Source organism: Crinia signifera, chromosome 3, assembly GCF_055691185.1.
Source record: "Crinia signifera chromosome 3, ASM5569118v1, whole genome shotgun sequence".
NCBI lineage: Eukaryota > Metazoa > Chordata > Amphibia > Anura > Myobatrachidae > Crinia > Crinia signifera.
In genome coordinates this window covers 339,936,865-339,949,630 of record NC_139219.1, presented here as the reverse complement: position 1 = coordinate 339,949,630, position 12,766 = coordinate 339,936,865, and the positions used below count along the sequence as shown (strand labels likewise).

The 12,766-nt window shown below is 49.4% G+C and overlaps 1 protein-coding gene across 1 annotated transcript in view; it reads right to left on the bottom strand.

The window, feature by feature from the left end:
- SLC30A3 (solute carrier family 30 member 3) overlaps nt 1-12,766 on the bottom strand; it is a 92,288-nt gene that overhangs the window by 47,559 nt on the left and 31,963 nt on the right. The window contains exons 2-6 of the mRNA XM_083174842.1: nt 10,939-11,144; nt 10,715-10,861; nt 6,890-7,043; nt 2,956-3,166; nt 2,230-2,335 (exon numbers count right to left, since the gene is read on the bottom strand). Of these exons, the coding sequence (XP_083030968.1) occupies nt 2,230-2,335; nt 2,956-3,166; nt 6,890-7,043; nt 10,715-10,861; nt 10,939-11,144 (824 nt within the window). The remainder of the gene's footprint in view (nt 1-2,229; nt 2,336-2,955; nt 3,167-6,889; nt 7,044-10,714; nt 10,862-10,938; nt 11,145-12,766) is intronic.

Here is a 12,766-nt window from a genome sequence, read left to right as displayed (position 1 = left end):
TGAAGAGGAACGCCGACACAGGACCGGAGGACATCAGGACCAGGGCTACCTACGGGAAGAAGATAGGTAAGTATTAGTATGTGTGTAATGGATGTATTAAAGTTTTATTTTAAGTGTGTCAGTGTGTTTTGTGCACTATTTTTTTAACTGTGGAACTACAAGTGCCAGCGGGCCCTTTAATGCCCAGCAGGCTGGGACTTGTGGTTCTCCAAGTCCCAGCTTGCTGGGGAGGCTTGCTGGCACTTGTAGTGCCACAGTAAAAAACAATAGTTTAATCTATTTTTTACACCACTATCAGCTCGATGCCCACCGCCCAGGGGCATCGAGGACAGCACCAGGCTTCAGCCTGGTCAGGTAAGTCCTGGAGGGGGGGGACCCCTTCATTGGGGGGGTCCCCACTCCCCCAGGGCCCCTGGCCAGGCTGACTGGTCGGTAGGGTTAATGTTTTGGCCGCGGGACCTTATATTATAAGTGTCCCCCGGCTGTGACATTACCCTGCTGGCTGGTTGTGCCTGGGGCTGGTTCTTAAAATACGGGGGACCCCTAGTCATTTTGTCCCCCGTATTTTGGGAACCAGCCCCGGACCTGGAGCCTGGGGCTGGTTGTTAAAAATCGGGGATCCCCTATTTGTCGGGTTCCCTGATTTTTAATTACCGGCCCCGGCTCCTTCAGCCTGGTGCTGGTTATAGCTGTGGGGGGGACCCCACGCCGTTTGTTTTTTTTCATTTATTTTTTTTTACACCTTGCAGCCTGCACGGATCTGACTGATCCGTGCAGACTGCTAGAAATAATTTGTATTAGCGGCCGTATATACGTCCGCTAATACGGATGGTTACACCATCGGAGGGTTACAAAGCAGTCGTATCTGACTGCTTTGTAACTGACCCTCCGGAACTACTATTCTGATGCCCCAGACGTGTCGTAAATAGTCTATCAGGTGGTAGCGGCACTTGGGAAGGCTAAACCAGCAGAGATGGATGCTCATCTCTAGTCTTTCAAAGTTATTGGCCAAAACCTACAGGATTTCCGGTATTAACAAGGTCCTGTATTAACCTTGTATAAACAAAAATCCTAAAATTTTTGGCTAAAGTGCTAAATCAACATTTCCGTGGCATGGAGCCAGATGGCTCAAAGATTGGGCCATGGTTCAGGGGAGGTGAATGTGGGTTTCTAGAGGGGTTACTTTTAGGGAACACCTTGGGACAAGGGTTGGCCACTTTGTTGGAGCTGACAATCACAGCCAGGCTTATGCTACAGAAACAGGGCCCTCAAATGCTTCAAACCCAAACATTGGGTGTCCTGGATGGATCATGCAGCACAACCTCTGCACTGCCAGTGGTGAGTACTACTGGTCCCAACAGGGATGTGTCACCTGCCAGCAAGGAAGAGGACAGGGCTATGTAGAAGCCACAGGAGATTGGTAGACAGCAGATGGAGACAGATGTACATTGCGGCTTGTCCGTGGTCTCTGCTAGTGAGAGTAGACTGTAGTTTCCACATCGATGGCATTCTGGAGAAGGAAGCCTACCTGGGAGGGTGACTCAGCTATTAGGGGAGGGAGGGCAGGACAATATCGGTGGAAGAGACATACACATCTAATGATAGAATGACAGAAGACAGCTGGTATAGGATAAGGGGGGATGGTTACTGGGGTATGGGACAGACTCAGAGGAAATAAGGATTGACCACAACCGGCGTCGGAGGACTGGAAGTCCAATTACACAGGAGCATGCTGGTGGCCGACAAAGTCTCGCACCCAATCTGCGATGGTTTCTGCAAATGGAAGATTGACCCTGGACAGAGTGAGGAAGGTCCAGTCATTACCAGTCATTACCCAGAGAGCACCATAGATATGGTAACCAATCTTAGGACGGTGGTGGACAACTTGGTAACTGTGACCTGCAGATTAGATTCCCAGCCCAGGGAAAGTCTACAGGCAATGGCCAATTCCGAGGCTGGCGATCCAGGACTAGCACAGGTGTGCGCTTATAATGATGGCTGTGAGGACGCATTTCACCTCTGATAAATATACACATTACCTTCAACGCACATAGTGTGAGCGCAGCTGCGTCTGAAGTCCATGCAAAACCCTGCGCTTGTGGCATCATCTGCAGAAAAGGGTGCACAGTCCATACATTGCAGGTGACGAGGTATAACAGTGTCACATTCCCCATATATCTGCCCCAGCATAACACCTGGCAACCAGCGCCTACCCTACATTACCGTTACCTTCCATCAGCACCCAGAAGACATCACGTAAGATGGTGGCGGTGGTTCCCAGGACAAAGATGGAGAAGAGGAATGTACACACGGGGTCCGCTATCTTGTACTCTGGCTGGAAGGGGGAGAAAACTCTGTGTTACCTTGTTTTAATTACACTCCATAAATGGCAACAGATACAAAATGTAGTTCCATGTGGGGTTGAGGGAGTTACAGCATAATATATAGGATGTGACGGCAGTTGAGCACCACGTGTCCCATGTACATGCACACGCTAGGGTTAATATTTGCTGGGATCTTTAATCTGCCAGTATATTTTTACATTGTGGGAGGAAACTGGAGTACCCGGAGGAAACCCAGGCAAGCACTGTGAAAATATACAAACTCCACACAGATGGGGTCATGGTAAAAGCATTTGACATCAGCCACAAACCATGGCTGATTATGAATCATTGATAGATGATTCCTAATTCTGTTTCTATACAGAGTGGTCAGTACGTAAACGTGCTCATTGTGCGTGGAGGTTATGACGCCTAATTATCATGGCGAGATGCGGCCGCCAAATTCACGTATGTGCATGCAATACAGGCACAATTACGCCAGACTAAACACTGCACCGGGAGAGTAGCGCAACGTTATACATGGAGAACCTGCCACAGTGTTTGAATATGCTTCATCGTATTTTACCATCTCACCACTGCCCCCCCCCCTCACCCTCCCATTGTCTGCACTCACCTTGAAGTAAATGACGATGGCGGCCACCATAACGCCAAAGCTCTGAAGAAGGTCCCCGATCACGTGGATGAACGCTGCCCGGACACTTGTGTTGCAGTGGGGTCCTAGCTGCAGAGAGAGACCACCGGTCGGACTGTCTCCAATCTTCTCATAACCCAAGCTGTGAGAGTGCCCATGGAAGGTGGTGGACTGGTGGAGGATGTAGGCCATGCTAACATAAAGAAGACCAGATCGAATGTCAAAGTCAGACCATCTACACCAAACACTACGACAATGTCCGTTCTGCCCAGTGCTAAAAAGGAACCTCAGTGTTGGACCCCATATGGCTTCTCGTTACCCATGGCTCCTTCTCACCGATGCTAATCTATGGCCCTGCAGTGAGATCGCTCTACACAGTCAATATGATACTGTACATGTGCACGTGAATGGCTGTAATCAGAATCAGCTGAACTTGGGCAAGGTGGTGGTTCCCTTACCATGCCGGATCAAAGCAGGGGGGTATCCTGAGATGACTGGCCAGAGGGCACATGCCATACAGTAGATTGGAATTGCTGGGTGTGGTAAGCCATGATCAAACTCTCATCATTCAAGCCCTCTTTTGACAGCTGTCTTCTAAACAATTGTTTATTTTGTCTCTTCCTCCAAAGCTACTTCCACTCTCTTCTACTTCATCCTGCAGGTGTTCTACAAAGTTGATCATCTCTTTGCTCTCCACACTTTCTCCTCCCATGGTGGTCTCATCAGGTCTTTTATCTTTCATTATTACTGTACCTATATGTTCAGGGCCATAACTAGGGTGGTGTGGAGTGTGCTACCACAGTGCTGCAGGGAAAGGTGTTTTTTGACCAAATCTCTTTCAGGCTCATGGCACCAAAAAGCCTGGTTATGGCTCTGTATATGTTGATATACATAAATGTACCTTTACATTTACTGATCCTCCCCTGATCTCTTCCTCAGCACCCCTCTCACATCTCCAGCTTTCTCTCTTCCTTCTCATTGCCTTCCACCCCTCCCCCTTCATGTCTTCTTCTCTCCTCTACATCCGCTGCCTAGGTGCCATCCTCAACTTCTCCTTGTCATACCTATATTTAAGCCATTTCTTCATCCTGCAGCATTTACTTCATCGATATCTCCAAAATCGGACTGTAGGCAATCGCACAAGAGAAAACTATCTGGTCAGTCTAACAACAGAGTAGAACCATTTGATCACTGTACCCAGAGTAAACCCATCCGGGCACTGTAACCCCAAAGTAGACCTATCTGGCCACTGTACCACCACAGTAGACCCTTCCGGTCACTGTTATTCCAGAGGAGACACATCTGGCCACTGTACCACCAGAGTAGATCCATCTATTACTGTAACCCCAGAGTAGACCCATTCGGTCACTGTACCACAAGAGTAGACCCATCTGGTCACTGTAACCCCAGAGTAGACCCATCTGGTCACTGTAACCCCAGAGTAGACCCATCTGGTCACTGTAACCCCAGAGTAGACCCATCTGGTCACTGTAACCCCAGAGTAGACCCATCTGGTCACTGTAACCCCAGAGTAGACCCATCCGGTCACTGTAACCCCAGAGTAGACCCATCCGGTCACTGTACCACCAGAGTAGACCCATCCGGTCACTGTAACCCCAGAGTAGACCCATCCGGTCACTGTACCACCAGAGTAGACCCATCCGGTCACTGTAACCCCAGAGTAGACCGATCCGGTCACTGTACCACCAGAGTAGACCGATCCGGTCACTGTACCACCAGAGTAGACCGATCCGGTCACTGTAACCCCAGAGTAGACCCATCCGTTCACTGTACCACCAGAGTAGACCCATCCGGTCACTGTAACCCCAGAGTAGACCCATCCGGTCACTGTACCACCAGAGTAGACCCATCTGGTCACTGTAACCCCAGAGTAGACCCATCCGGTCACTGTAACCCCAGAGTAGACCCATCCGGTCACTGTAACCCCAGAGTAGACCCATCCGGTCACTGTACCACCAGAGTAGACCCATCCGGTCACTGTACCACCAGAGTAGACCCATCCGGTCACTGTACTACCAGAGTAGACCCATCCGGTCACTGTACCACCAGAGTAGACCCATCCGGTCACTGTACCACCAGAGTAGACCCATCGGGTCACTGTAACCCCAGAGTAGACCCATCCGGTCACTGTAACCCCAGAGTAGACCCATCCGGTCACTGTAACCCCAGAGTAGACCCATCCGGTCACTGTAACTCCAGAGTAGACCCATCCGGTCACTGTAACCCCAGAGTAGAACCATCCGGTCACTGTAACCCCAGAGTAGACCCATCCGGTCACTGTAACCCCAGAGTAGACCCATCCGGTCACTGTAACTCCAGAGTAGACCCATCCGGTCACTGTACCACCAGAGTAGACCCATCCGGTCACTGTAACCCCAGAGTAGAACCATCCGATCACTGTAACCCCAGAGTAGATTCATCCGGTCACTGTAACCCCAGAGTAGACCCATCCGGTCACTGTAACCCCAGAGTAGACCCATCCGGTCACTGTAACCCCAGAGTAGACCCATCCGGTCACTGTAACCCCAGAGTAGACCCATCCGGTCACTGTACCACCAGAGTAGACCCATCCGGTCACTGTAACCCCAGAGTAGACCCATCCGGTCACTGTAACCCCAGAGTAGACCCATCCGGTCACTGTAACCCCAGAGTAGACCCATCCGGTCACTGTAACCCCAGAGTAGACCCATCCGGTCACTGTAACCCCAGAGTAGACCCATCCGGTCACTGTACCACCAGAGTAGACCCATCCGGTCACTGTAACCCCAGAGTAGACCCATCCGGTCACTGTAACCCCAGAGTAGACCCATCTGGTCACTGTAACCCCAGAGTAGACCCATCTGGTCACTGTAACCCCAGAGTAGACCCATCCGGTCACTGTAACCCCAGAGTAGACCGATCCGGTCACTGTACCACTAGAGTAGACCGATCCGGTCACTGTACCACCAGAGTAGACCGATCCGGTCGCTGTAACCCCAGAGTAGAACCATCCGATCACTGTAACCCCAGAGTAGATTCATCCGGTCACTGTAACCCCAGAGTAGACCCATCCGGTCACTGTAACCCCAGAGTAGACCCATCCGGTCACTGTAACCCCAGAGTAGACCCATCCGGTCACTGTAACCCCAGAGTAGACCCATCTGGTCACTGTAACCCCAGAGTAGACCCATCCGGTCACTGTAACCCCAGAGTAGACCCATCCGGTCACTGTACCACCAGAGTAGACCCATCCGGTCACTGTACCACCAGAGTAGACCCATCCGGTCACTGTAACCCCAGAGTAGACCCATCCGGTCACTGTAACCCCAGAGTAGACCCATCCGGTCACTGTAACCCCAGAGTAGACCCATCCGGTCACTGTAACCCCAGAGTAGACCCATCCGGTCACTGTAACCCCAGAGTAGACCCATCACTGTAGCGGTTCTATCCCAAGACGTGATTCCAATGTTGGACTAATGGCTAATGAGCATCATACCACACGCAGCCCAGGAGCATTTTGGATAAGGGATTATCCAGATTTCAGAATAAATTCATACTCACCTGGTTTCAGAGGTATCCACATTGTCCATCTCCTGAACATTCCCTGTCAAAGTGATATATTGTGTGCGCCAACTCAGTGTATCATTGGGACCAGGAAAGCCTCTGAAGATGGACGCTATGAATGGCAGGGGACCATGGGAGTATGAAAAAAAACCCTGAACATCTACGGTTTTTGGATATACGGATAAGGGATCCCCAACCTATATTATTGTGTGTCAATCTCTCCATAGAGATGCCTGATACAGGAAGGTGTTAATCTTGCATCTACTCCATGTTCCTCTTTGTGCACCATCATGGAGTAGTGGTGTCTCATACACGTGTACACTGCAGGTAATAACGTTATTTCTCTACTCACATGACGTTGACCAGAACAGCGCAGCCGGATGTGATGAGCATGACATGCCCATCAATGTCATAGTCGTTGTTGATGATCCGAGCAGTGGCCAGGTAAAGCAGAATTCCAGTAACAATCCAAATGGACAGGACTGAAGCAAGAGCCCCCAGGATCTCTACAAGTGATATGAGCAGAAACCAATAAGACCCCAATAACTGCCCCAAACAGACCGAACACAACCACAAGTAGCCATATGTCTACTGACGTGTAGTGAGGTATAGTGCCATCTCCAGATTATTACTACTCTTTCTGCCCTGTATACCGAGCATAGTGCCTTCCCCTGAGTATTATTACTCCTCCTGCCCTGTATACAGAGCATAGTGTCTTACCTTGAGTATTATTACTCCTCCTGCCCTGTATACAGAGGAGCATAGTGTCTTCCCCTGAGTATTATTACTCCTCCTGCCCTGTATGCAGAGCATAGTGCCTTCCCCTAAGTATTATTACTCCTCCTGCCCTGTATGTGGGGTATAGTGCCTTCCCCTTAGTATTATTACTCCTCCTGCCCTGTGTGCAGAGCCTAGTGTCTTCCACTGAGTATTATTACTCTTCCTGCCCTGTATACAGAGGAGCATAGTGTCTTCCCCTGAGTATTATTACTCCTCCTGCCCTGTATACAGAGCATAGTGTCTTCCCTTGAGTATTATTACTCCTCCTGCCCTGTATACAGAGGAGCATAGTGTCTTCCCCTGAGTATTATTACTCCTCCTGTCCTGTATACCGAGCATAGTGCCTTCCCCTGAGTATTATTACTCCTCCTGCCCTGTATACAGAGCATAGTGCCTTCCCCTGAGTATTATTATTCTTCCTGCCCTGTATGCGGGGCATAGTGCCTTCCCCTGAGTATTATTACTCCTCCTGCCCTGTATACCGAGCATAGTGTCTTCCACTGAGTATTATTACTCTTCCTGCCCTGTATGCGGGGTATAGTGCCTTGCCCTGAGTATTATTACTCCTCCTGCCCTGTATACAGAGGAGCATAGTGTCTTCCCCTGAATATTATTACTCCTCGTGCCCTGTATGCGGGGTATAGTGCCTTCCCCTGAGTATTATTACTCCTCCTGCCCTGTATACCGAGCATAGTGTCTTCCACTGAGTATTATTACTCTTCCTGCCCTGTATACCGAGCATAGTGCCTTCCCCTGAGTATTATTACTCCTCCTGCCCTGTATACAGAGCATAGTGCCTTCCCCTGAGTATTATTACTCCTCCTGCCCTGTATACAGAGGATAGTGCCTTCCCCTGAGTATTATTACTCTTCCTGCCCTGTATACAGAGCATAGTGTCTTCCCCTGAGTATTATTACTCCTCCTGCCCTGTATACAGAGCATAGTGCCTTCCCCTGAGTATTATTACTCCTCCTGCCCTGTATACAGAGCATAGTGCCTTCCCCTGAGTATAATTACTCCTCCTTCCCTGTATACAGAGGATAGTGCCTTTCCCTGAGTATTATTACTTCTCCTGCCCTGTATACAGAGGATAGTGCCTTCCCCTGAGTATTATTACTCCTCCTGCCCTGTATACCGAGCATAGTGTCTTCCCCTGATTATTATTACTCCTCTTGCCCTTTATACAGAGCATAGTGCCTTCCCCTGAGTATTATTACTCCTCCTGCCCTGTAGACAGAGGATAGTGCCTTCCCATGAGTATTATTACTCCTCCTGCCCTGTGTGCGGGGTATAGTGTCTTCCCCCTGAGTATTATTACTCCTCCTGCCCTGTGTGCGGGGCATAGTGTCTTCCCCTGAGTATTATTACACCTCCTGCCCTGTGTGCAGAGCATAGTGTCTTCCCCTGAGTATTATTACTCCTCCTGCCCTGTGTGCATAGCATAGTGTCTTCCCCTGAGTATTATTACTCCTCCTGCCCTGTATACAGAGGATAGTGTGTTCCCCTGAGTATTATTACTCCCCCTGCCCTGTATGCGGGGTATAGTGCCTTCCCCTGAGTATTATTACTCCTCCTGCCCTGTGTGCAGAGCATAGTGTCTTCCCCTGAGTATTATTACTCCTTCTGCCCTGTATACAGAGGATAGTGTCTTCCCCTGAGTAATATTACTTCTCCTGCCATGTATACAGAGCATAGTGCCTTCCCCTGAGTATTATTACTCTTCCTGCCCTGTGTGCGGGGTATAGTGTCTTACCCTGAGTATTATTACTCCTCCTGCCCTGTATGCGGGGTATAGTGCCTTCCCCTGATTATTATTACTCCTCCTGCCCTGTATGCGGGGTATAGTGTCTTCCCCTGAGTATTATTACTCCTCCTGCCCTATGTGCGGGGTATAGTGTCTTCCCCTGAGTATTATTACTCCTCCTGCCCTGTATACAGAGCATAGTGCCTTCCCCTGAGTATTATTACTCCTCCTGCCCTGTATACAGAGCATAGTGTCTTCCCCTGAGTATTATTACTTCTACTGCCCTGTGTGCGGGGCATAGTGTCTTCCCCTGAGAATTATTACTCCTCCTGCCCTGTGTGCAGAGCATATTGTCTTCCCATGAGTATTATTACTCCTCCTGCCCTGTGTGCGGGGTATAGTGTCTTCCCCTGAGAATTATTACTCCTCCTGCCCTGTATACCGAGCATAGTGTCTTCCCCTGAGAATTATTACTCCTCCTGCCCTGTGTGCAGAGCATAGTGTATTGCCCTGAGTATTATTACTCCTCCTGCCCTGTGTGCAGAGCATAGTGTCTTCCCCTGAGTATTATTACTTCTCCTGCCCTGTATGCAGAGCATAGTGCCTTCTCCTGAGTATTATTACTCCTCCTTCCCTGTATGCAGAGCATAGTGTCTTCCCTTGAGTATTATTACTCCTCCTGCCCTGTATGCGGGGTATAGTGTCTTCCCCTGAGTATTATTACTCCTCCTGCCCTGTGTGCGGGGCATAGTGTCTTCCCCCTGAGTATTATTACTCCTCCTGCCCTGTGTGCGGGGCATAGTGTCTTCCCCTGCGTATTATTACTCCTCGTGCCCTGTGTGCGGGGTATAGTGTCTTCCCCTGAGTATTATTACACCTCCTGCCCTGTGTGCAGAGCATAGTGTCTTTCCCTGAGTATTATTACTCATCCTGCCTTGTGTGCAGGGTATTGTGTCTTCCCCTGAGTATTATTACTCCTCCTGCCCTGTGTGCAGAGCATAGTGTCTTCCCCTGAGTATTATTACTCCTCCTGCCCTGTGTGCGGGGCATAGTGTCTTTCTCTGAGTATTATTACTTCTCCTGCCCTGTGTGCGGGGTATAGTGTCTTCCCCTGAGTATTATTACTCCTCCTGCCCTGTGTGCAGAGCATAGTGTCTTCCCCCTGAGTATTATTACTCCTCCTGCCCTGTGTGCGGGGCATAGTTTCTTCCCCTGCGTATTATTACTCCTCGTGCCCTGTGTGGGGTATACTGTCTTCCCCTGAGTATTATTACTCCTCCTGCCCTGTGTGCAGAGCATAGTGTCTTTCCCTGAGTATTATTACTCCTCCTGCCCTGTGTGCAGGGTATTGTGTCTTCCCCAGAGTATTATTACTCCTCCTGCCCTGTGTGCGGACTATAATGTGATCATCTGAGTAATATTACTCCTCCTGCCGTGTGTGCGGGGCATAATGTGGTCACTTGAGTATTATTACTCCTCCTGCCGTGTGTATGGGTGATAATGTGGTCACTTGAGTATTATTACTCCTCCTGCCCTTTGTGCGGGGCATAATGTGGTCACTTGAGTATTATTACTCCTCCTGCCCTGTGTGCTGGGCATAATGTGGTCGCCTGAGTATTATTACTGGGTACAGCAGATCTGTTTTACTCTCACCTGATCGGTGCCAGCCGAACGTCATGGTCTTTGTTGGTGGCCGGGTTGATATCCACAAGGAGAAGATGCTGACGCACATACTGCCCAGGTCAGTTAGGAGATGGGCGGCATCAGTCATGATGGCCAGGCTATGGGCAATATACCCCCCTGGAAGTGGAAGAGACACATCAGGGAAATGCACTCTGTAGGTTACAGGCAGATAGAAGTGAGTTTTGAAGACTTACCTACAACCTCCCCGATCATGAAGAGGAAACACACGCCACATGCGAAGTACAGCTTCCTGCGAGCCTGCAGCTTCTGCTGACTGTCTGAGGAGAGGTTTGGTGCATGGCAGTGCCGGGACACAGGCCTCTCCAACTCAATGGACACTGCTGAACCTCCGTTCTGGATGGAGAATCCGGGGAACAAGTCCTTGCTCTCTGTAAAAAGGCTGAGATGGGAAGTGTAAGACAGATTGGCAAGCACCAGAGCAGATCATGTGTGTCCTCATATCTGTAACACACGTGCCCAAACTCCACCATCACAGTCTATGTAAGGATATCCACGATTTAATCCAGCGGTTTAAATAACTGAGGGGATCATTATCTTATTATGGAAGTAAATGAACAAAATACATGATGCAACTAGACTGTAATGTGTGATGGTGATGTCACCAACTGGTGTAATGTGTGATGGTGATGTCACCAACTGGTGAAATGTGTGATGGTGATGTCACCAACTGGTGTAATGCGTGATGGTGATGTCACCAACTGGTGTAATACGTGATGGTGATGTCACCAACTGGTGTAATGTGTGATGGTGATGTCACCAACTGGTGTAATGCGTGATGGTGATGTCAGCAGGCTGGTGTAATGTGTGATGGTGATGTCACCAACTGGTGTAATGTGTGATGGTGATGTCACCAACTGGTGAAATGTGTGATGGTGATGTCACCAACTGGTGAAATGTGTGATGGTGATGTCAGCAGGCTGGTGTAATACGTGATGGTGATGTCACCAACTGGTGTAATGCGTGATGGTGATGTCAGCAGGCTGGTGTAATGTGTGATGGTGATGTCACCAGGCGGGTGCAATGTGTGATGGTGATGTCACTAGGCGGGTGTAATGCGTGATGGTGATGTCACCAACTGGTGTAATGCGTGATGGTGATGTCACCAGGCTAGTGTAATGCGTGATGGTGATGTCACCAACTGGTGTAATGCGTGATGGTGATGTCACCAGGCTGGTGTAATGCGTGATGGTGATGTCACCAGGCTGGTGTAATGCGTGATGGTGATGTCACCAGGCTGGTGTAATGTGTGATGGTGATGTCAGCAGGCTGGTGTAATGCGTGATGGTGATGTCACCAAATGGTGTAATGCGTGATGGTGATGTCACCAACTGGTGTAATGCGTGATGGTGATGTCACTGGGCTGGTGTAATGCGTGATGGTGATATCAGCAGGCTGGTGTAATGCGTGATGGTGATGTCACTGGGCTGGTGTAATGCGTGATGGTGATGTCACCGGGCTGGTGTAATGTGTGATGGTGATGTCACCAGGCTGGTGTAATGCGTGATGGTGATGTCACTAGGCTGGTGTAATGCGTGATGGTGATGTCACCAACTGGTGTAATGCGTGATGGTGATGTCACCAACTGGTGTAATGCGTGATGGTGATGTCAGCAGGCTGGTGTAATGCGTGATGGTGATGTCACCAGGCTGGTGTAATGCATGATGGTGATGTCACCAGATTGGCATAGAGCACACACTGGGGCTTAGCAGCAGAAGTAAAACATAGCTTCAAATTGACTTTTCTTTCCTCCCAATATTTATAGGGACTATCCAATCAGCTCATTCATACAATGTCATTCAAATACCACCAGTTTTCTCCCGCAGGATTGCTTTTTTAAGCAGACAGGGGAATATATATATATATATATATATATATATATATATATATATACTGACAGCGTGGAGGTGGCACACGATCAACAGAAATGACACTCACAGACCCCCAAGGTCAGGTCCTGACCTTGGGGGTCTGTGAGTGTCATTTCTGTTGATCGTGTGCCAC